Consider the following 25716-nt stretch of genomic DNA (forward strand, 5'->3'; position numbering starts at 1 on the left):
TCATGGGTGATCGTGTTTTCATTTTTCTTAAGACTAAACCCAGTCTCATGCAGGAAGTAGCCTGGGCTTCTCTTGTGCTCTGGGAGATGTTGTGTACTAGACTGAGGCCTTAACTCCCTAAATTTTCAAAAGGAAAACAAAATGGCTCCCCTCTTTCATGCTTGGATCCAGGGAGTCAAAGGGTCAAGTTCACCAAGGAGGGTGAAGTCAATTGCCATTACTTGATTCCCAGTATTTTTTAAAAAAAAATGTAAGCAGAGAGTGGCAAAATAAATTTAAAAAACAGTGCACTTTAATTAATCACTCCTTACTGGCAAAAGACACACCAGCAGCAGCATGTTGCAGTCAGTCTGCTCTTGTCCAGTAATTGGCAATTACTGGCAGGAAACAAATTGCCCAGCTTGCCAGCCAGCAAGGAATGAGACATGTTTTTACAGCATCTGAGCATGCAAGATGACATCATGATGCAAGCCCCGCCCCACAGCTACATCCAGTGTAGAATCCTAAGGGAGGGGCTTATGCAGTGATGTTACTGCAGGATGGAGCTTGACCCCATCAGTATGGACATCCCTTCTGGGTATAATTCAGTTGCAAATGATTACTGTGCTAGAAACAGAGAAAACAGGTCAGATGGCATGCTATCTTAGGGCCCCTTGAACCTTTGCAACCGTATTCTTGGTTTGCAACTCTGAATTTAAATAGTAACTTGAAGGCATACATTCACTTACGCACAAACGCACACACAAACACATATCCATACCGAATACATTCTTAAGCTGAATGCAACTTTAGTAAAAAGTGTCCTAAGAATGCCATTATATGAACGTACAGTATTTAATTCATTCTTACTTATGTGGGTATGCATGTATACATGTGCATGCACACATAACAAAGCTTCCAAGTTTCTTGATTAAAAAAAATATGTAAGACTGGGATTAAGGAGGCTCAGGTTAAATACCCATTTGACTAGGAGGTTCATTGAGTGTCTGTGGGCCAGTCACCGTCTCTTGATCCAGCCTCAGAAGATTATGATTGCGAAGATAAATTGAGAGACAACACTCTTCACCATATATGCCAACATAAGCTCTCTGAGGAAAGGTGAAATTTAAGGATTTTTAAAAAAAAAACATGGACCTTTTGTCAGCCCTTCAAAGTAGGCAAGGTCAAGACACAGGCATGGCAGTGATTCCAGGAATGTCTTTATTGCTGTAGGGTAGAATAACAGAATCTTGAAAACCTGTCAAAATAGTTCTCTACTCTATGTTACGCCAAACAAAATCAAGACAGGGTTATTTCTTGTTCATACTTTCCTCTTTCCCAGGACTGAGTAATCTTTTCTGAAAGTCCTCCTTTAACAGTTCAATCGTTTCTTCCCCATTCCCAAGGCCAGATCTACATTCTTCTAAACATTTTCATTTCTCTTTCTATTTTTACTGAGCTGTATATAATATTGTGTTTTTAGGTATGTGTATTTTGGTGTATTTATTTTAAAATAATTCTACAATGCATAGAGAACCTGTAATATAGATGGACTAATATTATAATAATATTGATAGTAATTCATTTTATTTATTTATTCATTCATTTATTTAATTAATTTATATGCCGCCCATCTCCTCCAGAGGTTGACTCACAATTAAAGTAAAACCCAAAAACAGTTAAAAATATAAATATCCCCATTAATTTAATTAAAAAGTCAAACTATATAAAAAGACCATATACATAAAAAAGACTAAAGACATTCAAGATGATGGGGGGGGTATTTATTTAGAAGTCCTATTAAGTTCATTGGAGCATCATTCAAGAATATAGAACTGTCACCTAAGTGTCATATATTTACCCCGTTCGTCAGATAGAAAGACTTAATTCACAGTGAATAATAAATAATAATATGGCTTTCCTTGCCTTGAGGCTTACAACCGACTGTTGGCTGCGTCAGTCGGCTGGCGCTGGGATCTCTTGTGTTTCCCTCTGTTTTCACCTGCTGTGATGGTGGGTGTCATTGTTGGCTGGTTGGCACTGTAGCGTGGCGTTTTTTGTGGCCCCCGAAAAGAGACACCATCGAGTCCAGCAGCTGTGGGTGGGGCCAAATGGAGGTGGTGGGAGCAGCAGACTGGTTTCCAGACTGCTGTGGACTCCTTTTCTCCCCTCTGCGGTGGCCAGCTTACTCCTTTTTTGCTGACTCAAACAAAGGACATCGGACTGATCATTGTGGCACCAAATTTATCCTCAGGGCAGGCCTCCACTTTCAGGATAGGTAGTTTGACTGGGGTCTGACGGCTCTTGGTGAGGGTTCACTGAGAGAGTGATCCCCCCACCCTAGGTGAGAGCTAATGGGGGAGGTTGGTTAGGATGGATGTGGTTTGCAAGGGGCCCCCCAACCAGTCTGGTGAGAGTGATGGGGGGCTGGTTACGATGTTGCTGTGTGAGTCTGGAGGGAAGTGGTTATTGATACCCTGATGGCACTGAGAGCCAATGCTGAAGTGCCTTAGGGGACTTGGTTCCCCTTCCCTGGGATGGATGATGTGGAGGACAGGTGGAGATCCCCGGCCTTGGATACTGGGAGGGTTGGATTGGGGGATGCTGGGGTCTCGGGGGAGGGTAAGGTGGGTCAGAATATCACAGTGGTAAAGGGAATGGGTGGATATGGCAGGAGACAGGGAGTGGACCGTTCTTGTGGAACAGCCCCAATGTCTTGTACCAGTTCCATGTTCCAGCTCTCTGCACTCGACCCCTGTGCCCAGTCAGCAGACTGTCAGAGGCCCTGGCTTCTGGCTGCTATTAAATACCAGGTCAGTCTGGTATATGGGCCCAAAAGGGGAGGGGGGTTCCCCTTTCAGAAATGTGCCCAGCTGGGTTTCAAGTGTGGCATCAGCTGAGATCCCAGGGCAGGGGCAGTGGTGTGGCAATTGTCATCTGAGAATCTCTTAAGGCTTTCAGGGGTGTTGCTCCACAGATTGCCAGATGTGAGACCCTGTTCATTAAGTTGGGCTCTCGGGATCAGTTGGGATTGTTGCTTCTATACCAGTCTCCCTGCTGTTTAGCAAACTCCCTGCCTGAGCTGCTGGACTCCATTTCTGAGTTGGTGGTGGAGTTCCCCAAACTTATGGTCTTGGGAGACTTCAATCTGCCTTCGCTGGGAGTGGGATCTGAAGCTATGGCGAGTGGGAGTTCATGGCTACCATGAGAGCCATGGGCCTATTCAGGGCCCAACACGGGACAGGGGTCACATACCTGATTTGGTTTTCCTGTCGGAGCAGTGGCATTGTGATCTGGAACTGGGGGAGCTTTTAGTGTCCCCCTTCTCATGGTCAGATCACGTCCTGATCACCATATGATATCAGTGTGTGTGTGTGTGTGTGAGAGAGAGAGAGAGAGAGAGAGAGTCTTACAATGCACAAAGAAATCTGTACAGAGAACCTAGTGCAACTATTTTTCCCCAGATTATTAGAATATAACTATCAGTATTCCATTTGTCAGGGAGCCAGTTTGGTGTATGGTTAAGGCACCAGACTAGAAACTGGGAGACCAGGAATTTTAGTCCTGCCTTAGACACAAAGCCAGCTGGATGACCTTGGGCCAGTCACTCTCTCTCAGCCCTAAGAAGAAGCCAAAGGCGAAATACTTCCAAAATCTTACCAAGAAAACTTCAGGGACTAGTCTAGGCAGTCGTCAGGAGTCAACACTGCCTCGAAGACACAAAAACAAGAAACACTTGTCACAGCATTGTGATTAATGACTCCTACAGAAATGGCTAATCCTTTGTACATTCCTAACAAACATTAATAATTATCACACTAAAATAATTGGATACCTGACTTGAAACACTCCCTGACAAAGAAACTGTTGCCTTTCTCAGTCACAAGGGAGAGCTGTTGCTCTGATGCTTAATATCAGCTTCTTCCACTTCAGCTAAATAAGGAGGAAGTCTTACTGTGTTAAAGTTTTCAAAACTCTGGTTTGAAATGGCCTGTATGAAGAAGTTGCAAGGATTCAACTTTTCTTCTTCTCCATGAGCTTTCAGATGTGTTTGGCCTTGGAAACAGTGGCCTGAGAAAAGGAAATTGTGCCCTGGGAAACTGGGGTAAAGTTCATCTTTTTTTTTCCTTCACCCACCATCTCTTTTCTCTCACAGTGTCATTTCAACATAAAAATATCTGTCAGACCATTAAATATATTTTTGTATTTATTTTTTCATAGCAGTTTCAATAAAGGAAGATCATATTTCATTATCTATGTCTATAAATTGCAAGCAACATCACGTTTCAGTCCACTGAGTAACTAGGGGCAAAAATTTGTTTTTCCGATTAGTGTTGGAGGAGTAGTCAGGCCAGAGTAATACAAACTTGCTTCAGTTTGTAGTTCAGTCCTGAGATTTGTTTGAAATTCTAGCTCAGCTATAGAGCTAAAACTAAGAACTAAAATCTTGGCCTAAAATCTCCATGCAAATAACAAAGCTGTACTTAAGTGAGTACTTATAGGTCAATAAAAATCACTTGTTTTGAGAAAGCAGGAATATACTGTAGTTTGTTTATTCAATGTTTGTTTGTTTATTTATTTATTTAATGTATTTATTTATAAGTTTGAAATTTATTCAAACATTAGTCACTAATCAAAATAGCCTGCTAGGTGGTCATGCCAAATTAAATCAAGCAGAAACTAGAATTTAAATAATATTTTGTTCACTATACAGTTTAGCAACTGAACTGAACAAGTACATGAATGTTATATATTGGGGAAAAAATGGCAGTCTCATGCAATTTTTAAAACTACCTGGAATAAATGTAAAAATACATTGTGCAATATTAATATATATGCATGATATATCATTAGTCATTATTATAGCCATTAGGGACCAATAAAAAGAGAATTATACATAATTTCACTGCACATAGGAACACATAGTTCTGTGTTAGATTTGGACCAGATTTTTTAAGCTGTAAATTATACATCTTCAGGACATAATTACTATTGTTTTTTATTTCCTTAAAGGAAACTGAGATGTAATAATTTGACTTCCACAAGTCAGTCCAAGAAATCCATGTTGAAGGCAGAATATAAATAGTAGTACAGCAATCTGGTTACTCATTAATCTTCAGTGAAAAATAATGTTAAATATTTCTGTACTCTTAATCTTCTTTTGAGATCAATGTTTTATTAATGTAGTAGGTTTTGTTTTGTTTGGTATCTTTAAGATTATATAGATGTAAGCCTAGATAATTGTTAATAAATTATTTATTTGGGCGGTTCCAAGTGTCCTGAAAGTCACACCTTCAGCTAAACAAATTGAGTATATTCGGTGAGCCTTGAGGAAACACATATTGTAAATTCTACTTCACAATTTCTAAGCAACTCTAAACAAACATATCTTTATTTAGAAGTGCCAACAGCCCAACTCACACTACCTGTCAAACTCAGACTTTTATAGGATGCATTTAAAAATCATATGTAGTTTTTATTAATTTATTAGAATGTATACCGCAGCTAAAAAGTGTTATAATTTTAAAGCATGAAAGCATGAACTGGAAAAGCACATTGCTTAAGAATGTAACTTCATATAGGTAGTCCTCGAGTTACGATGGCAATTAGGACTGGAATTTCAGTTGCTGAGAAGAGCAGTCGGCAAGCACAATGTCACATGACCGTATCACTTAGCAATGGTAATCCCAGCAGTCCTGGATGCTGTTGTAACCCCAGGACCATGCAGGTTGTTAAGCAGGAAGTAGTGGGAGTCCCAGGCAAGCACCGTGGGGGGTGCGTGGGTGCTATGTGGGGGTGGGGGATGCAGTGGGCAGGTGCCACAGGGCACGGTGGTGCAGTGCTGTGGAAGGCTGTGGGTGGGTACTAGGCAATGCGGCTGGGGGGGGTTGCTGTGGGCAGGCACTATGGAGTGCGGTGCTGAGAAGGGCCATAAGCATGCGCTAGGGAGTGTGGACTGGCCAGCAAGAGCTGTGGGCAGGTGTTAGGGATTGTAGGCAGGTCACATAGTGGGGCTCCTCAGGGGACAAAGAGGCGGAGCAACTTGCAGGAGTGACTTGCAACCTTCCCTGCTGGCTTCCCCATTGACTTTGCTTGTGGGAAGCCAGCAGGGAAGGTAGCGAATGGCAATCACATGACCACAGCTCATTGCAATATCAAAATTGCAAGCCGGACACCCGAGCACCCAGATCATGATCATATGACCCCAGGGATGCTGCAAGATTGCAACTTTGCATATCAGTCATAAGTTTCCCTCATTCAGCACTATTGTAATTTTGAACAGTCACTGAATGAGTGGTCATAACTCAAGAACTACCTGTATAATAATTTGTGGTGTTTCCATTTTTTCCTTTTCCCTCTGCCCTTGAAAATGGATTCAGGATTTACATTTCAAATGAAAAAGATTATTCAAAATATTGTATTATCTCTTTCTAATCTTAGCAATAAGTACTTGTAAGTTGTCAATTTTTTCCTTTTATCCCATGGAGAAATACCGTGCTTCAAAACTTTGGAATTTAGCTAATGTTCATGTAGGACAAAATATTTATGCATAAGTAGCATTTTAATTTGCTATAGTAGTTGCTTTTCTTTACCCTGAGCAACAGGTTGGATCTGATGACCTAAATGACATCTTCCAACTTTATGATTCCTTAACCTTTTGTTTTTAGTTTCTCTTGGAGGTTGAAGCATTCTCTCTCAGTGTGTGACTGTTCCTGACAGCAGCAAACCCACCTGAGCAGCCATTGGTGAAGCAGCTTTTACAGCTATAACAAAAAGGAGATTTATTTACAAGAAATGTATTATAAAAATAGGTAGACCTACCACTTAGCTAGTTACACCCTATCAGGAGATAGGTCAAAGAGTCTGCTGCTGTGGGCATGTGTACCTGGAGAAAAAGGCAAAAGGAATGTTCTCAATTTAGCTAACCCATAAAACAAAGAATAAACAGAGTAATAGCCAAAGAGTGGATGCAGAATAAATCCTTAACTCTACAGTCCTTATGGTCAATAGGTTATGAGGTGTTGAAGAGTCACTGCCATTGGATTCACAGCTCCAATAGGGTTTAAGCCTGTAGTATTATTTGAGTTTTATTTGAACCTGAAAATCAGTCTGTAGTAGTGATTTATAGGCCTGTTAGTAAACTTCATCGGTTGAGAAGACTGTTCTTCAGGCATTCAGCAGAAAGTTCTACCTGACCTTCATTGTCAGTAACATGGAGATTTGGCAAGACATTAATTATATGCCTTCTTCCTTCACTTTATTTATCAACCTGTAAGTTAAATAGGAAAGGAGTGGAAAAAGCCACAGGTAAGCACAGTGAACAAGCTCTATCTTACAATCCAACTACTTTTATAATAACTCGAAAACAGTAAGTTATTAGATAGAAATTACTGTATGTTGGTCTGCATATAGTGCAATCAAGTTTGCACCTTGCAAATTTTGGAAGTAAGCTTGCATAGGATCTGTCAGTCCCACTAGTAGACAGTACAGGGTCTAATAACTAGGGACAATGCTATTTTTGAAAATGCCTCAAATGGTGAAGAGAAATAGTATCATAACAATAGTTACTACTGCAAAAATTCAAGTTTTGAAATAAAGTAATATACAAAGATACTTAAGAAAGGATTATCTAGATGCTAACATTTGATCCCACCAGAAAGCACAATAAACAAGAACCTATAATACACTTGGGATATAACAAAAACCATCACACATGGATTTCTTTAAGACAGTTCAGAAAATATTGTATTTAAATGCACTTTCATACAAGGGTCAAAAAAGTGATGATGCCAGCCACAACCACAGAATTGAAGTCCTGCTCCTTTTTAATGTCTGCAGTAAAAAGGGGATGGGCTTCAATCATAATAGTGGCTGACATCTTGACCTTTTTGACACAACTCCCCTCCCCCATTGATGCCCCTGATTTCATGTCAGGGTGAGATTTAAACACAGAAAATACCACATCCCAAATCAGACCTTCTGGTGCTTTATTATTTACACCTAGTATGTGCAACCTTTTTGATTCAGTGGACACTTTTTGACATTTTGATATCATGTCATGGATGCTCTCACAAAGTGGGCACAGATAGTAAATATCCACAGCAAACAGTTAACATAGCTCTCCTTTCCACCATTTCTGGTCCTCAAAAATGTTTCTCTTACCTAAGCTTTCTTTTATCTATTTTCTAGACAGGTAAACAAAGGTAAAATTTTGAAACAAAGCACCAGGACTGCTGCAGCTCATCATATTTATTTTCTGAGAATGCCTGTGAAAATTACCTGTGGTCCAGATACATTCTTGTAAATTCAGATAATACTTGAAGCACTGCTTCTGAGCTCTTTTGATTTAAAGAAAGAAAAAGCTATCAAAAAGAGCCAGATGGGATGCGGGGTCTGACAGATGTTAAGGGAGGTATCTGCAGTCATTCTGATACCCATGGAAATTGCATTGCCTCCTCCTGATTTACAGTGATTGACAGCAGCTAACCAGAATTTCATACCACAGTAATTTTTCAGCCCAAATTAGAAATGCTTGAATCAGGGAGCACAAACTACTGAAACAGAATCATAATACCACTTTGGGATACTATACTGGTGATACAAAAATGCCTTCAAAAAAGAGAGTGTATAGCAGTTAGGTTTCCACATACAGTCTCTTAGGGTGCAAGATCAGATCCTCCCTTACACACATTTGCAAAGATAAAGATTATATGAACTGCTACCTTCTCATTGTAGCCCAGCTTCTCATTCAATTTCCAGAATAATTAACAGATCAACGTGAAATGATGTAAAGTTGGTTAGTATTTTCCTGCTTACAATGCATGTTATTTCAAACTCCAAGAAATAAATCTTTATTACTCAGCACCACAATTACTGATGATTCAAAATAACGTCTGTTTTTATTTCAAACAGGATCTACATGAAAAACAAAAGGAGTAGCTGTTAAAAATGGCAGCATACATTAATGACTAAGTTAAACACTTTGCTGGACATGATTGTAATTTTATCATAAGTATGCAATTATTTTCTCCTGTATACTTAGATAATGTATTTCACAAATCACTAAACTTTCAGTTTGCCTAATCCCTATATTTTCAACACATTAGTTAATTACTCCTGGTTTCAAACGAACTTGCTTCCTGGTACTTTTTTTTTAGGTGTGTACTTTTAAAATATTTTTTCTAGACATCAAGAATACCTAGGATTTCTACCTTTTAGTTACTACAGCCTTTTCTGTGCTTTTAAAATGCTGCTTGATGGAAGAAAAACAACAGATACAGTTCTACTCAACAAGGAAATTTATTAACAGTGAAACTGTATTTCTCATAATTGTTTATAAGCTTCCGTCAGATGAAAGATGGCAACCAGAAATATACACCTATACATTCAAGATGCATCTGCCATTGCACTGAAGCATGGTGGGAGTTTATTAAAACATATTATTAGATCTACATATCTTTCTGTCTGTGCTTTCATTACATGCTGGTGTCAATGGGAATCCTACTTGTCCCCAATCTTGCAAGCCCAGTGTCTTGCTGCACACTTGCTCTGAGTCCACTACTATATCCCTAGGTGTCCTTTTTCTCATATGCTTTCTCATTTTAAGGGTAGTGATTGGTGCTTCCCTCCTGGAAATTGAACCCTCAGTGCAACCAAAGTATTAGCATCTCTTCTTCTTTTTGCCCTCCCTGCTTCATCATGTGGTGGACCACCTCACAAAGGATTTGATACCTTTTTGTTCTTACCCTCTAGTCTAGTCACTATCCTCAAGCACTGGGTTATATCTCTTTGAATATACATATAAGAACATGAGTATAAACATATAATCACATATTTCCTGGTCAGGCATCTAATGGGACTCACCACTCACATCACCACTCTTGCAAGCCCATTGCTGTTCTCAAAGCAGGCCTCCCAAGATATCTCCCGAATGTGCTTGCAACTCTTGCCTTTTCACCCCTGAATGGCTTTTTGGTCATGTTATTGAGCACACCATCTGTTGCATGCAGTTATAAAAGGATTTTCGCCAGAGGTAATTTTGCTACACTGTCATTTGATTGTCCCTTTCCTAGAGCCTCACAGCTTTTCAGCTCTTGCCTTCTCATGCAGCACGGATGCTAAGGCCGGGGCATGCCAGCAGGTTGACGATATTGAGATCCTTTCCAGCTGTTCCATGCATCTTGGGAGAGGGATTCTTTATCAGCAGTTCTTCCTACTTCCACTGCTGTGTTCTGTCTTATTGTCTGCAGGATTGAGAGGGAAGGTCCAGCAAGTCTGGACAGGATTTAAGCAGTTAAAGGCAGAATTCTAGAGGCTCTTCTGTGGGCATGAGGGAGGTCACCATTTGTAGATCCTCATGGTACCATGCCATGAGGTAGCTTTGGGTGGCTAGCAGAACACTGCAACAGAAGGAGTACTGCTTTCTGATATGCATGGGGCAGTGGGGGTATGTTGCTTCCCCAACACTGTAGCATTGGGCAGCTGCTGCCTGGAGGAAACCTGTCACGTTCTATGCTGTGCTCAAACACTGCCACTTCCACTTCCACACAGTCCCCACTCATCCTAAGCTGTTTCTCCCTATAGACACACTGTGTAGAAGAACAACCTGGAACCTGCATTTATCACAGTATGGCAACTCAGGGAGTATTCTCAGATTGTTTTTACTATTTCTTCCCAGACATGACTGACACAGCACAAGCCAAATACAGCAGAGGCTAAGTGAGGTACAGAGCTCCCCTTCCGCTACTAAGACAGGTGAGATTACCGTGGCTGCAACTTTGCAGTCGACTCCCATTACATATGATGGGGCATGGATTTCAGAGCCTTCCTCTCACCTGTACCCAGAGCAGCCACAATAATACATAACATGGCCTGGAAAGGCTCAGACTCTCCCTTCGTATTGGGCAGAGTTTCTCTGGGGTTCAGGCCTAGCAAACTGGGGCCAAGGGAAGTCTTTCCCTTGCTGGGGGACTGCAACAGCCTATGGAATACACAGCTGTAAATAAATTCACAGATTTATTGTTGTAGATAAGGGGGACAAACAGATGGGGCAACACCCAAACACTTCCCATTATGCTGCTGAAAGTTGCCAGTGTGCACATGATCCCAGGGTGGGGTCTACAACCTATTTCAACAGTGCTTCCCTTCCTGTTTGCCCCCAGTGCCAATGCAGCCTTCCACAGGCAGAGCTGTCCTTCTCTTTTTGTACCTACACACACCGCTGCACAGCCAACTGAACCTTAAGAGACAAATCCCACCCATGGGAAAAGAATGAAGTATTGGCTTGGGTCTTCTCTCCTGCACATGCCAATGGGTGTGTTGTGAGCAGTGGGAGCCTACAAGGTAATCCAGACGAGAAGCACAGCCAGGAGTATTATTGTAAGATTACAGTAACAGAATCTTGCAAGACTGAAAGTATTTCTCCCCTCCTTTCCTTTTACTCTCCAGAAAACTAGGGAGGGTCCCTCTGATAGGGCAGTCAGCAGTTTACACCATCCCTGGATGGAGAGTTAACATTATAATTAGCTTTAGGCAAGGCAAAAGTGCACAAGGAAATTATGCTGATGTCGCTTGTCTTTTCAGCTTTAGTAATGAGCGCATAGTAGGGCAGTGTGCAAAAGAGTTAACGATGCGCATGAGCGAGGATCAGGGAGGAAAGGATGTAAGGCAACCGAAAGTGATAAGGATGGCATATGCAGGTGTCTCTTTAGTATCCGTAAAAAGCAGGACAACGCAAGTGTACCTGTGGGCTGAGAATTCCATATTCCGCGTAGCTTATTGCTCTGTGGCTGAAGAATGTACAATTTATGACTTTGCATCTTGTTGCAAGAATGTATAAAAACTCTTGAGAGCGTAGGTGCACGCTCTGGAAATCATTCCCATGCATCATCTTTGTTCTGTGCAGAATAAATACTTCATTAACTCCACCCTTGGTGTGTTTTATTGGACAAAATTGCATGCCACGCTAGACAATACCTGGGACAACACCTTTCCCACACCTTCCCTCCTTCTGTGGGCTGAGACATATTTTACATGCTGCCCTCCCTCCTGTCTCTCAAGGTCATTCCCACAAACCATTATATTAGCCACAAGGCTTAACTGTTTTTAAGAAATGGAGCCTGGCCCGTCAACCCATACCTACAGTGACCATATTTTCTTGAAAAAAATAAAGGACAAACTTGAAAAAAGGGCAAATCCGAAAGAGGTTCATAAGGATAAAAAAATTAATTGCTTTTACAGTATTTATAACTTTGTTTACAGAGGAAAATTCAACAGCAAAACCAAGAAAACAATTAAATCAAATAAATCTAAAGGACGTGGAGTCACCGTACCTGTACCCCACATTGGGCACACCAAAACAACCCCTGTTGGTTCAGAACAAAAATATGTGCAATTCCTGGCCCCCGGCCAATTCTATTAGTGACAGTGGTGTTTTATGTTTTTAGTGAGCGTATGCGCGAGCTTGTTTTCTCTTCGTTTCAGTGCAAAGGCCCCTGAACTTAGTCGCGAAGCCAGGGCCACCGCTGAGTCACCCTCAGCCGCTGCCCTCCTCGCCGCTCCTTCCCTCGTGCGCGCGTCCCTCTTCCGCCCAGAAGCGGCCACGGCATCCCTTCCCTGTCATCAGGTGGGCGGGAAGGAGAAGCGCGAGACTCCGCCCCGTTTCCACAGTTTTGGCTGGGCTGGTTGGCCGCCGTCCGCGAGCCGAGCAGACACTGGGAGGTGGGCGGAGCTCGACTCGGCTTCCCTTTTCGCTCCGGCCGGGCGACTTATAGACTGCGCGGCCGCTGTGTGGGAATCTGCCCGCAAGGTTTCCAACGGGGCATGGCGATGACAGCGCTCCCCGCGTCGTCTCTCCTCTTCCCGGGGCCCTCCTGAGGGGAGTCCTCGGCCCTCCGCGCTGCCCCCTGGAAGGGCCTCTTTAACCGGCCTGGCTTAAGGTAAAAGGGGAGGCTGAGGTGAGGTGGTCGGGCCTGGCGAGCGCAGCGAAGGGCGAAGCGTTCCCTGCGTGGCGGGGTAACAAGTGATGAGCGCTTATTGGTTTTTGAAGCTGGGTGGAAATAAAAATACCATGAGTACAAAGAGCTTAAATCGGGTTTTAGAGGTATTTGACAGAAATGGTATTGAAGTCGAAGAAATCATACTGATTTCAGTGGGGCCGCTTCAGTCTGGTGTCTTTCGGGGCTGTTGGACTGCAACTTCTATCGTTCTAAAGAATGGCGAATATTTTATTTATTTATTGTTACTCATTAGATTTATCTTCTTTTTGCTTCCAGAGCTCAAACCAGCCTATATAATAATCCAATTTTACCTTCCTGGAGACAGTCCTGTGGGATAAATTGGGTTGCAGGATTGGCTCAGTGCCATCCTCTGGGCTTTTATGGCTGAATGCAAATTTTGCTCTTTCTTTCTTGCAGTAGCCCTTTCATCTTTGCATAACTGGAACAACCTAATTATGTTGTAAATCCTATATTTTCTGACCAGTTTGGTCACGCAGTGCTAATTGAATGGTGAACATTGTAGCTCAATACATCTAAACTGACTCAGATTGATCTGTTTGGGCTGATCTACCTATTAAGCCTGGTTTCATTCATCATCACTGTGGCTTTTAATATGAGATTGGGTGTGGGGGGGGTTGTGTACCAATGCTTTGTATTGTTGGAGATGAGGATCCAATTGATCATACCACAATCTGAGATGTCAGCCCACTCATCCGTGGCTTCATGCAGGAAGCAAAGGAGTCAGTCAGTCTACCTGTCAGCAGTTGCAATGGTGGACATGCTAAGTTTGCAGCTTGCAGTACTAAAAGCAGTTAAGGAATTAATCAAATGGAAGAATATTGCAAACTCTCCTTCCAGGGTGAGGTATAGCACACTAGAATACATTTTTAAAAGCTTTCTTATGTGAAAAAATGAAAGGAAAAGGATTTTTCAGAACCAGGAAGAAACCCAATTTATTTCGTACTTGCAGTGAGCATTTGCCAAGCTGAAATGAAATAATGCTTCCTGGAATGATAAATAGGGAGAAAAAGGAATAACTGTGTAATGCTTCCATTGGTAATACGAGATGCTGCCCCTGGAATGACATGAGACAGGGACCCTTATAAGTTTCAACTGAAAGAAATACCCACAAATGTTTTATAACTATCAGGCAGCAGCTGTTACAATGCAGTTATGTGAACGTTCTGTTAAATGCTGTGGTATAAACATTCATTTCATTTGTGCCTCTCTGCTGCTGTTGCTCTTTATCTGTAGGAGACAAAAGATGTATACGGTTTTTAAATCCATCAATGCCCTTGCAAAAAAGTGACTTTTAAAAAAAAATTTCCTCTATTTTTTATTATAACTGAAGAGAGGTATACCTGATCAATAGATTTAATTCTTCAGGCTTCATCTCTTTTCCAGTGGGATCATAAACATATAGGAATTTTCTCCTCTATGTATATATATATATTGTACCCTTTATTTCTGAATATAAATGTATTTTGTTTATATTGCATTTGTTTGGGGGGGTGGAACTTAATCTAGCCCATCCTTTCCCCTTGCTGTCACTAAAGAACTATAGCCCTGATTAATTAATGGTTACTCTGTTTCATTACTGTATGTATTTTTCCTGTGTTCATTTAAGTGTAACTTAGAATAAAATAATCGTTCCTCTCTCTCCTCAGGAAATGGCCTCTCCAAAATCCTTACTAAATTTTCTGACCTTCACTTTTGGATCAGCAATTGGTTTTTTCCTATGTTACTTGCTATTTAATTTAGTATTAGAAGAACAAATCAAGGTTGAGCCTCATATTCTTCACAATGATCCTCATGGCCATCATAAAGATAGTGATGAAAACCACAACCTGAAAGGACAAATGAATTTCAATGCAGATGCTGGGCAACATAAAGGTATATATGTGTTCTATCTGGGGCAGTTTTTCATTTTTCCACAGACTCAGCGGCATTCCAGGCATCTCTTCTGTCCTTTAATCTCTTGAGTTTTTCAGAAAACTAGGGAGCCCCTGGGATCTGCAAACAGGAAGAGGCTTCACAGATGCAATCCAGTCCAAGGCCATCATCGCCCTTTCATTCCATGTGGTGACTAAGGCCTCAGTTGAACTGTGCAGCAAAGCCTCAGGGAATTCCCCAAGTTTCCTCTGAAACCCACTTATGTTGATTAGGCGCCTAGGACAAATCATTTGAATAGGTCCTAATTTCTTGTGATATGGACCAGCACGAGAGGAATCCAGAGTAATCATTTACTGATCTGACCTTGATAAGGAATGGATGTTAACATGCTCTGAATTCAAATCATGTAGTCACTGCCCAGAGACACCCCCCCCCAAAATATGTAATAATGTGTGTCAGCCCCTTGATGACTTCAGTCCAGTCCATGTTTGCCATGGTGGCCATGAATTTCTAAGCTGCTTTGAACACTGTACCCACGGTGGAAGGTTGAAGTCCCCCAACATCATAAGCCTGAGAAATTCCACTACCAAGCCTGGCACAGAATTGAGCAGCTCAGGCAGAGAAGCAACTGCACGGGGAGGCCGGTACAGCAGCAGCAATCTCTTCTGTTCTCTAGAGCCCAGCTTCACAAACAAGATCTCACATTTAGTAATCTCCAGGGCAAGACTTCTGACAGCCACAGGAGTGTCCCACATAACAATAGCCACTCCACCACCCCTGCCCTGGGGTTGTAGCTGAAACCACACCCAAAACTCAGGTGGGCACTTCTCCAAGAGAGAAATGGCCCCCTCTGTGCCCATCCAAGGCTTGGTTATACTTGCCAGGTCAACTTTCTTATCTATATGAGGCTTTATTATGGGCCTATTGCAGATCTAATATTTTAGTGTTAAAACTAGAAACAATTATTGGTTGCTTACTAGTTAATGTCTAGAAATCTGACTTTTTTTTTTCAGCCTAGGATCTCATAAGTGTTATAGTTTGGTTTAGCATTCAAAGTGGAAGGTGCTAGTACTCATATTTAAGCATTAATGCAGAATTTCAGTGCAATTTCCCTTTTATTAAGAATTGCTATATCAGTTTTTTTGCATTATTATGGTATCAGCATTGTTTTTTTAATCTCAGAATTGTTTATGTTACTGATTTTTGTGAAGGTTAAACTTAATAACAGTTTGGACTATCTCCTCCTACCTCCTTCAGATGAAAATAAAAATGTTGCTGAAGAATTGTACCGGAAGGTAAGGATACTTTGTTGGGTGATGACAGGTCCCCAGAATCTGGAAACAAAAGCCAAACATGTCAAAGCTACTTGGGCGCAGCATTGCAACAAAATACTGTTTATGAGCTCTGAGGAAAACAAGAACTTTCCAACAGTGGGATTAGAAACCAAAGAAGGCAGGGACCAGTTATACTGGAAAACCATTAAAGCTTTCCAGTATGTACATGAACATCATTTTGATGAAGCAGATTGGTTCATGAAGGCAGATGATGACACTTACGTTGCACTGGACAACTTGAGATGGCTACTTTCAAAATACAGCCCTGAAAGACCTATTTATTTTGGACGAAGATTTAAGCCTTTTGTGAAACAGGGCTATATGAGTGGTGGGGCAGGATATGTGCTTAGCAAAGAAGCTCTGAAAAGATTTGTGGATGCCTTCAAAAATAACAAATGTACTCATAGCTCTTCCATTGAAGACTTGGCATTGGGCAAGTGCATGGAGAGCATTAATGTTGAAGCTGGAGATTCTCGGGATACAAGTGGCAAGGAAACCTTCCATCCATTTGTGCCAGAACATCATTTAATCAAAGCATACCTTCCCAAAAATTTTTGGTACTGGAATTATAACTATTACCCTGCTGTAGAGGTAAGTTTTATTTTGTTGCAAGATAAGGGTGGGGGGTTGTAAAATCTAACATGACTTTTCGGAAATCTTTTACCTTTGTTGAACATCTATAGCTGCTTTTTTGCTGTCAGGTGCAGGATCGATCTAGTCCAGGATACCTGCTTACCATGGCTTCAGGCAAAAAATTTGCTAATTGACATCTCAGACTTTTAAAAAATGGGAGATGTATGGAACTTTATTCATGGAAACTCCCCTCACCACCCCCACTAAACTTAATAGTCCCTCCTAGGAATACTCCAGGGAGCATAAATTTGTGGAAGAGATTGAAATAGTACTTTCTCTACCTCCCAGAAGTGAATCTATGACACTGTTACAAAGCAATTGTATAACATTCATATTCAGAGACCATTTATGAAACTAATATTCTCAGAACCAAAATGTTTCTGCTTTTTGTAAACAAAGAGCTGAGCCATCTTGATTGAGGTTAAAGTCACATGATCTGCATTTAATTAACTGCAAAACATGACAGGTTTCTTTCTTGCCTTTTGACTTTGCTTTTTTCTTTTGCTGTAGGGCCCTGGTTGCTGTTCTGATCTAGCAGTTTCTTTTCATTATGTAGATGCTACTACTATGTATCATTTGGAATATTTGATTTATCATCTCCGCCCTTATGGTTATCAATTCAGATATAATCCTGACGTCCCTAAGGATCCAGAAAAACAAAATTTAAGTGAGGCCACAAAAGGTGGTGCAAAATTCAAAGGTGAAGAAGAAAATCCTCCAAAAGCTTCTAAATAAGAAGCCTTATGGAATGCTATACCAACATGCTCAGCTCACAATGGTGAGATGTTCCTTTGCATCCTCTTCTAATACGCTGGTACAAAGATGTTTTTCCATGTGCCAGGAGACTGCATGCTGTAGTTCTGTCAAAGCTCCTTTGATTTACTGATCCATGGACTCAATCTTACATTGAAACAAATACTTTAGTTCATATTCACACATAGATCTTCAGCATTTTCATCCTTTTTTTTTTATTATGATTCAAAGGTTTTGTTAGATAATTTCTTGAAAAAACTTCAATTTATTAGACCGGAAACTGATGTTTTGCAAGAGATTCAAGTTTGTATATGAAGAAAACACTTTATCCCATGAAGTCAGATGTGAAAACCCCTAGCATCCTACTTGGTTACAAGTGTCCAAATTTAAATCTGATTTTTTAAAATCATTTTAGTCTTGTTTTCTGTCTCACAGCTAGGATGCTTTATGCAGAATAAAGTCTTAAAAGTGCTGGCAGAAAGAAAAGTGTAAATATGGTTCAGCATTGTGGGCATTATTAGAATGGCTGTTGTTTCAAAAAATAAGCAAAAGAAATTTTTATTTATTCAGATAAATGTTTTCTTTGAGCTTGCTCTGGAATGTGAATTACAGTGATAACGTAAGAAATAGCAAGAAATTGATATGTCCAGGTTTAATTCTATATATTAAAAATATTTTTCCTTCTGTTTAAAACTGGGCTTGTTTAAATTAAAATATGAAGTAATATTGCTTATCTAGTGTTTTGAGCTGTTCTTAGTTTCCATTTGAAGTTAGATGGTTATTTAGTTAAGCTTACTACTGTTTTTATTATAACTTTTTGTCATTGAATTTTCTCTTTGTTGATACCTTTGTCAACACAAGCAGCAGCTCTGTACTAAGGATATGTAAATGTTTTGAGCTTGAAGCACAACAGATTGCTCCTGTTGTACTCGATGTAATGGATGCTCTTTTGACCATTCAAGAAGTGTTTTGAACTTGATATATTTTACACATCACTACTTACTATGAACTACGGGACAGTTTCTTATTGCAGTATGCAGGTGTTGAATCTTCCTGTCTTTGTCGTGATGCTCAGAATTCTTTGCAGAAACAGTCCTGCTAAAATGATTGTACAAGTTTGTATTTCATACATCTTGTTGATAAGATACGTACTGCGTAGCATTTGATGGCTAAATTTGTTTGCAAGTCATATTAAACATTCTGTATTTTTGAATTAAATTGGGATGCTGCCAATTTATGAAAGTGTTGATTCCACAATTGCACATACTCTTCTGCCTCTCTTAAATATGGAATATTGTTTTGCTCACCATGTTGCTGTTGATGTGCAATAAGTCTTAATGATGCATCACAGATAAGCAGGATTTAAGGAAAACCTGGACTAAATGTGCTTGCATATATGTTCTAAATTTGATCTCTGGAGAAGTTCTGGAAACTAGAATTAATAGAAGGATACAAACACTTTGCTCTAAATTTGAACTTATGATTATTTCGCTGTTAGACTAGTCATGAGGAAAAAATGAAGAAATAACTGAAAACTGGCTAAATTTCAAAAAGCTCTCAGTGACAGATTACTTTGCTGAGATAAATATGTAACTATTTTTCTCATTAGATAATTTTAAGGTCATACGGTGTTTAATAAGAATGTTGTTGATAGTGCCAGATGTTCTATATCTTGCAATTTCTTATTATTGATCTCTTTTCTTGCTCATTTTTGCTTTGGTGGTATTCATATTAATCTACCTCAAAGTATTTTTTCCAAGCACTTGATGTTAATTACTAGTGAATTATATGGCTAGTCTGTGGAGAAAGTAAATTAATCTAAGGCCTTTTATATACCATTAAGTACCCTAATGACTGTTAATTATTTGAATAGCAAATGACTGAGAAATTATAGCCTTTTATAGAAAGGACAACAGAAACCCAGTTGCATAAACTTTCCTCAAGAAAAAAACCAACAATCCTGAGCCATTTCCCCATTTTTGTTAATGTCTCCTGCCCACTGCAACTTTTGGCCTACAAAAAGTTTTCTGCAGATTCCTTCAATTATGAAGTTTCTGGTATTCATTTGTAATGAATGTGTTGCTTCATCTGCTAGTGGCCATTTTGTTTGCTAATTTTTGAACCTAGAGTGTCCCATGGTATGGACAATGACTAGTTCCACCAATTCATCTCTCCTCCTACTCCTGCTATTCTGGCTGCAGTCCCTGCTCTGAGAGCACTTTGCAAAATAGCTTTTTGTGAAGGTGAAAGGGCTGCTGTGGGAAGCTCTACTATAGTGATTCAAGTCTTGGCTATTTAGCATTGGAAATTTGAATAACACCTTTGAGACATCCACATATTTTTCTGATCATCCGATATCTTCTATACCTCAAAATTGTCCCTGCCATTACATCTCCCAGTATTGTATTCTAGGCAGAGATGCAACAAAAATCTACTTGCCAAGTTCTGAAATTGGATATTTTATAACATTGCATTATTACACTGTTCTTGTTCTAAGAAATGGAGATTCTGGTATTTATGTCCCCAAATTTGTTCTGTAGGTTGGATCAAATATCAAGTTTCTAAGAAAGCTTAATACTAATTTCTGTCCCCTTTTTATTTGTATAGTATCTAATGTGCTTGTCCAGGTTGAATGACAAAAAAATCCACATCTCCTAATATTTACCTAATAAGCGTTTTTAGCATTTGTTTTTAAAGTAAAGTTCCTGTTAACAACTCTCACTAGAATATTTTACCACACCTGTAAATTTAAAACAATATTCAGATTATTTAATTGCTGGTATATTTGCTGCAGTATTGTTTCAAACTTATGTCTGTATGATTCATTTAAATATATTGACAAAGATTGGTTATGACAGAGAAGGGAAGTGGTCTCATCTTTGATCATTATGTATATTTTAAAACTGTACCATACTAAGTTGATTGTAAAGGTTTTTGTCTTACAACAAAAGGGAAAATGTGGATTATACTATATAAAGCAACTTTAATGTATTTTGTGTACAACATTCAATATAAATCTTACTGAAAATACATTTGAAGATATCAACCTTAACTGCTGAGCAGTATGTTCTTGTTAAAATATGAGTATGAATTTTAAATGACAGGAAAAATAAATTTTCATGACAAATGGCAATTGGTTTGTTCATATGATTAAGAAATTATATTTTAAAATATACTCTTTGAAGTGCTTTTCATTTGTTTCTAGTTATTTAAAATTGCACAAACATTTCTCCATTATAAAATGTTACTCTTGTGGTTCTTAATATGCAGTGAATTCTAATGCTACTTTAAATAACGAATCAAATATTCAGTTTTCTATATTTTTATTCTGCAAGTTTTTTTTTCAAATTATGAGAATGTTAGAGCATTGTTTCATCTAGCCTGTGGGTTATTTATTCTTAACAACTCTACAAATATTAAAATATACAAACAATACTGCCCGTTAAATTTGTTTAAAACATCCAGTGGTTGATATCTAAAAAGGAGCTGCTGGAATTTGAATATACCTGAAAGCCGTCTAGGGAAATATTGGAGACGATACCTTAGATGCAGACAGTCCCAAATTCAGTTCCTGGAATCACCTTGTAGATATGGGGGAAAAAATCAACCTGAAATCCTGGCAAGTTTTTGCTAGCCACTGTATGCTCTATAGTCATATTCATTGCTAATTCTACCATTTTTATCTTTTAGCTGAATTGATTTAAGTTTATTATGAAGAAAAGTTCACGTTGCCACACTTTCAAATAAAACATAGCTCTTTTGTTCATATGATCAGTTTAATTATCACTCATCAGTTTTAGCATATACAGTACTTTTGGTGCAGAGGTAAGGTTTAAAAGAAAAATACAGTATGAAAAAATATACTTATGTACATCTTTCAGTGCTTTCCCTATTCTTCTATAATTGATTTTGACATTTACTATGAATTTATTTTGCTCTTTTGTATAAGACCCCTGAGAAACAAGAGAATATGGAGTAAGCTTTAACAAAAATAACTTTAAAAATACTGGTCCTGATTAACTCAGAGATTTTTGCATAAGAAGCCACACTTGATGTTCATCTAAATGTGTTAACTGAATTGGCAGGATGGTGTCTTGATATGAACAGGACACATGTGGAGAGCCATCAGTTATTCTCTATGGCTTGTTGCTTACAGTTATAGCTGGATCTTGGCTCCTGAAGTTAAATTACAGAAGGGAAAAAAACAACCAGATTTTCATTATCCTTAGTTGCAATATTAGATATGCCCTGATGTGGGAAAAGTCCATCTATATAGCTGTATCTATAGAGAGACATTCTGTTCTGAAAGTTCCCAACTATACTCCAATATAATTTTCCATTTGTTGTTGTTGCAGTTTCTGATGGTGGTCCGGATTGTGGTACAGAATATTTTCATTTCCACATAATAGAAAACAATGTTCTGTTAAGACTAATTGTTACAATCCATGATATCTGGCTTATTAAAAATCCTGCAATATTGAACAATAAGCATAAATGTGTAAACTGCTTTTTATCAAGTAAAACTATCCTCTATAAAGATACAGTGCTTTATAAACTCTGTCAATGCTTCATAAAAGCACCAAGTATATTACAGAAGTACTATTAATACAGCATTTGAAATTCTTTTAGCATGATTATGCAAACTTTAGCTTCATTTTCTTCTAAAATCTTGAGATTTCTGTAACAGAAAAATATATTTTAATGTTAACTCTTTAAAAATCAGCAAATTTACTTGTACACATCTGTAAGAAGACAGCATACAGTTCAAATTAACGCAACCCTAAACAGCTGATGTGTTTATGGAACACATTTAGGAAAATGCTTTGTCAAGGAAAAGGTTTGCATGACTATTTAAAAATAAATGAAATTTATAAATACTACCATTTATTTAAGATATCCTACTTACCTTTATCCTTGAACGCAAATTGCCTGGCATTCCTGTTCGGTTTCAAATCTATTCTGGTTGCCTTCACAACCTCCATACCAAAATCGGGCACAAGAATTTGTATCCTTGGCATAAAACCATTTCACCTGATAATTTCGGCAGCTTCCAGTTTTCATTGGTTCTAAACACCCAGCTTCTGAAAAACAGAACAGCATAATTTTGTTTGTTTGATTTTGCTGTACTTCTATAGAAGCTGAAATGCCAAGACAATAATCTTGTCTGTGCAACTTTATTACTATAAATCATTGTCACTGCCTGTATTTTTAACTAGGAAATGTAAGCAGGAGTCCACATCAAGCGTTACAATTGCATTCTTTTCTGCTTTCAAGACACTCCTAGCTTCCCCCTGCCTTTTCAGGTTCAACAAGATTACTGTAGTGCTGGCTGTACATAGCACTAATTAGCTGGCAAATACAGTCCTTTGTAACCCTTGGAGAATTCAAAGGTTGATATTGCACTGTGTGTTCACCTTCAGGTTTCTGGCCACATTCCAATCAAGTACATTTTTAAATTATGCACACTTACCTGAGAGAAATCCCTTTAGCCAATTGCACTTTCCCCTAAGTAGACATGTAATTGATAGAATAAGCCTATAGAATTTAAGCATGAAGATTTTCTCAATAATTAACTGGCTTTCCTGTTCAATATTTAAATATCACAAATACTTGTTCTTGAGATCTTTTTTTCTTTTCATTGGTAATCTTAATCTAATTGTTATGTACTGTTGTGCCCTTTGGTTTGCTTTGCATAGAAAATGTGGGAGTGGGATGTGAGAGGAAGCACCAATAAATTGAAGAAACTTAAATTTAACCCCCTCTTGCATTTTAAATGTGTTGATTATATATAAAGGGCTGTCAGAATAATCTTGGGAGATAGGAGGAAGAGCCGCAGCCAAGGCAACAGTCTTACAAAAGATATCTCAGCCCACAGAAGGAATGGGGATGGAGAAAGCATCTCACAAAGGACCCTCCCTGGTTCTCTGGAAAGTAGAGACAAGAGTCTTTCAGACTTGCAGGACTCTGTTACAGTAACCTTACAATAAAGGTAATGTTAGCAGTTGTAGTTTTGGTTTCCTGTCTGGGCTACCTTGAAGGGCTGGCATCAAAAATGAGAGAATGCCTCATACGCAGTCTGATCAGTCACTCATGGTCTTTTATTTCTCCATAGTTGTTTTTCAGTCTCTTCTCACATTTTCACTATCCAAAGACAATGTGCTATATTTAGTTTAGCTCATTTTGTCGCCACTCAAGCACTTGAAGTAAAACAGGGATATGATAGCTGATATGTATATGTTGAGATCAAGATTTGCTTCTGTCTTATCAAAAGCCAGACCATCTGATTCTAAGTCAGCAAGAATGGTATGCACAGGAATATACCCAACACTTATCAATTACTCACTATGAACTCTCTCCTGAGCTTTTCTGACACATAGACAAAACATTACTTGACGGCATATCAGTTTGAGCCTCAACATCATTAACTGAGTCTTAATAATTTTTCATATGTGACAAATAATTAAAGAGGAAGGTATGTACTTAGTAGTACAGTGTATATGCTAGATGAATATACAACTGCATAGTTTTCACAAGGTGTGTTTAAAAAGGGAGGAGGAGTTGAGTAAAGGGCAAGTCTTCAAAGCCAGCAGAAAGTAATAGAAAACACATAATCAAGATTAGACAAACAGTAAAAAATATGCCCATGACATGCCCAAAGAAGTTGGACTCCATCCTATATGTGCATTTTGGTACAAAGGCTTATGTCATAAGTTGGATTTAAGGTGTTTAGATAACTATTGGTTTTTAATATAATGTGTTTTTGTTGTTATTGTTTTGGTTATTTAATTGTATTTGTTTTTTGTGTTTTTACTGTGTGAGCTGCCCAGTCACATACATACGTGAGATGGGCAGCTATGCAAATTGAATAAATAAATAAATAAATGCTTCCAGAAATTGTGAAGGGATTATTGAATTTAGTATGTTTCTTACTCTAGCCTATCCTGACATGCAGTGCCTTCATATTGATATAAGCCAGCATTGTATCTCCACCTAGAGACTAATTAAGTCTATAGTGGTGAGAGAAAATTTGTGAATCCTTTAGAATTATCCCTAATCCTACAGGACCGTGACCTACAATGTGATCTGAGTTTTATCTAAGTCCCATTAACAGATAAAAGGGTTCTGCTTAAAAAAACAGCACACAAAATAATGTACAGTGTTAAGCCTTTATTGAACATAATGAGCCAACATTCCTGGTCTGTGTTGGAAAAAACATTCACCACTGGCTGTCTTGGCTCTTCAGGCTGGAGCATTAACTAGCAGCTTTAGAGTTGTAAATCCTGTAAGCAGAGGTGTAATTGTGAGCACAGGCTGAGTTCAAAGGGAATAAAGTTCCTACCAAAGTTTACAAAATGTGGAAATGTTTGTCATCACAATCAAGTAAGGCAGTGTTGTCCAAACTTGGCCACTTTAAGATGAATGGACTTCAACTCCCAGAATTCCCCAGCCAGCATGAAGTCCATTCATCTTAAAGTGGCCAAGTTTGGACAACACTGAGGTAAGGACTGAAGTTTCAGAGAAGGTTTGCAACAGCTAGGTATAGCTGGGCGTATGAATATACAAGATAAAGTACAGTACACAAGGTTGGGCTGGCAGGGAAAGTTATTCCAGTGCCAAACAGACTTGCCTGTGCTAGCTGCTCCTCTGCCTCCCTGCTAAGTATCTTCATGAGATTACAATGCACTCCATGGGCTGGCAGAAGAAACTCCAGGGACAAGTGGTGGGTCCTGATTGTCCTCCTGGGCTCTGGCTCCCTGATTGCCTTGACTTTTAGGGCAAGAAAGTAATGTGAATAGTGCCAATGCAAAAGAAAGGAAGGAAAGAAGCAAAGCAATTGTGAATTTCCCCTTTGTTGGATATTTGCAAGATCTACAGCTTTAATAGAATTAACTATACAGTTAACAAGAGATTGCTTTTTGGCTGTGAACATAATTGGATCAGGTGGCGAACTCTCTATAAGAGAAGTCTTCTTCTTCTTACTTGTTCTGCCTTTTCTGATTTTTCCTTTTTAGGCTCACTGCTTAATTCCCTGCTGTCTTGGTATATTTGTATTATATTATTTATTTGTTTCTTGTTACTTTTATGTATTGTTGAAGATATATTTTATGCCTAATTTTTCTCTTTTG

The 25716-nt window shown here is 39.1% G+C and overlaps 2 protein-coding genes across 5 annotated transcripts in view; one reads left to right on the forward strand and one right to left on the reverse strand.

Moving 5' to 3' along the window:
* Nucleotides 1-12683: 12683 nt before the first annotated feature.
* On the forward strand, nucleotides 12684-20929 carry C1GALT1 (core 1 synthase, glycoprotein-N-acetylgalactosamine 3-beta-galactosyltransferase 1). The gene is made up of 4 exons (XM_007425279.4): nucleotides 12684-12917; nucleotides 14645-14870; nucleotides 16128-16795; nucleotides 17348-20929. Exons 2-4 carry the CDS (start codon nucleotides 14648-14650, stop codon nucleotides 17570-17572), a joined length of 1116 nt encoding a protein of 371 aa, XP_007425341.1. The 5' UTR covers nucleotides 12684-12917; nucleotides 14645-14647; the 3' UTR covers nucleotides 17573-20929.
* A 418-nt stretch (nucleotides 20930-21347) lies between these two features.
* The window catches only part of COL28A1 (collagen type XXVIII alpha 1 chain), an 83629-nt gene continuing 79260 nt past the window's right edge, over nucleotides 21348-25716 (reverse strand). For 2 of the 4 annotated variants that reach the window (XM_007425280.4, XM_025164802.2), the window contains exons 35-36: nucleotides 22497-22671; nucleotides 21348-22268 (exon numbers count right to left, since the gene is read on the reverse strand). In XM_007425280.4, coding sequence (XP_007425342.1) covers nucleotides 22499-22671 — 173 coding nt within the window. In that variant the 3' untranslated portion in view covers nucleotides 21348-22268; nucleotides 22497-22498. Of the gene's footprint in view, nucleotides 22269-22496; nucleotides 22672-24754; nucleotides 24871-25217; nucleotides 25358-25716 lie in introns of those variants that run through there. The other 2 variants (XM_088150624.1, XM_088150625.1) reach the window with 2 other exon arrangements.

The sequence above is a fragment of the Python bivittatus genome, unplaced genomic scaffold (genome assembly GCF_059951505.1).
Source record: "Python bivittatus isolate LINGU-HERP-01145 unplaced genomic scaffold, Pbiv_v1 ctg000610_np1212, whole genome shotgun sequence".
Classification (NCBI taxonomy): domain Eukaryota; kingdom Metazoa; phylum Chordata; class Lepidosauria; order Squamata; family Pythonidae; genus Python; species Python bivittatus.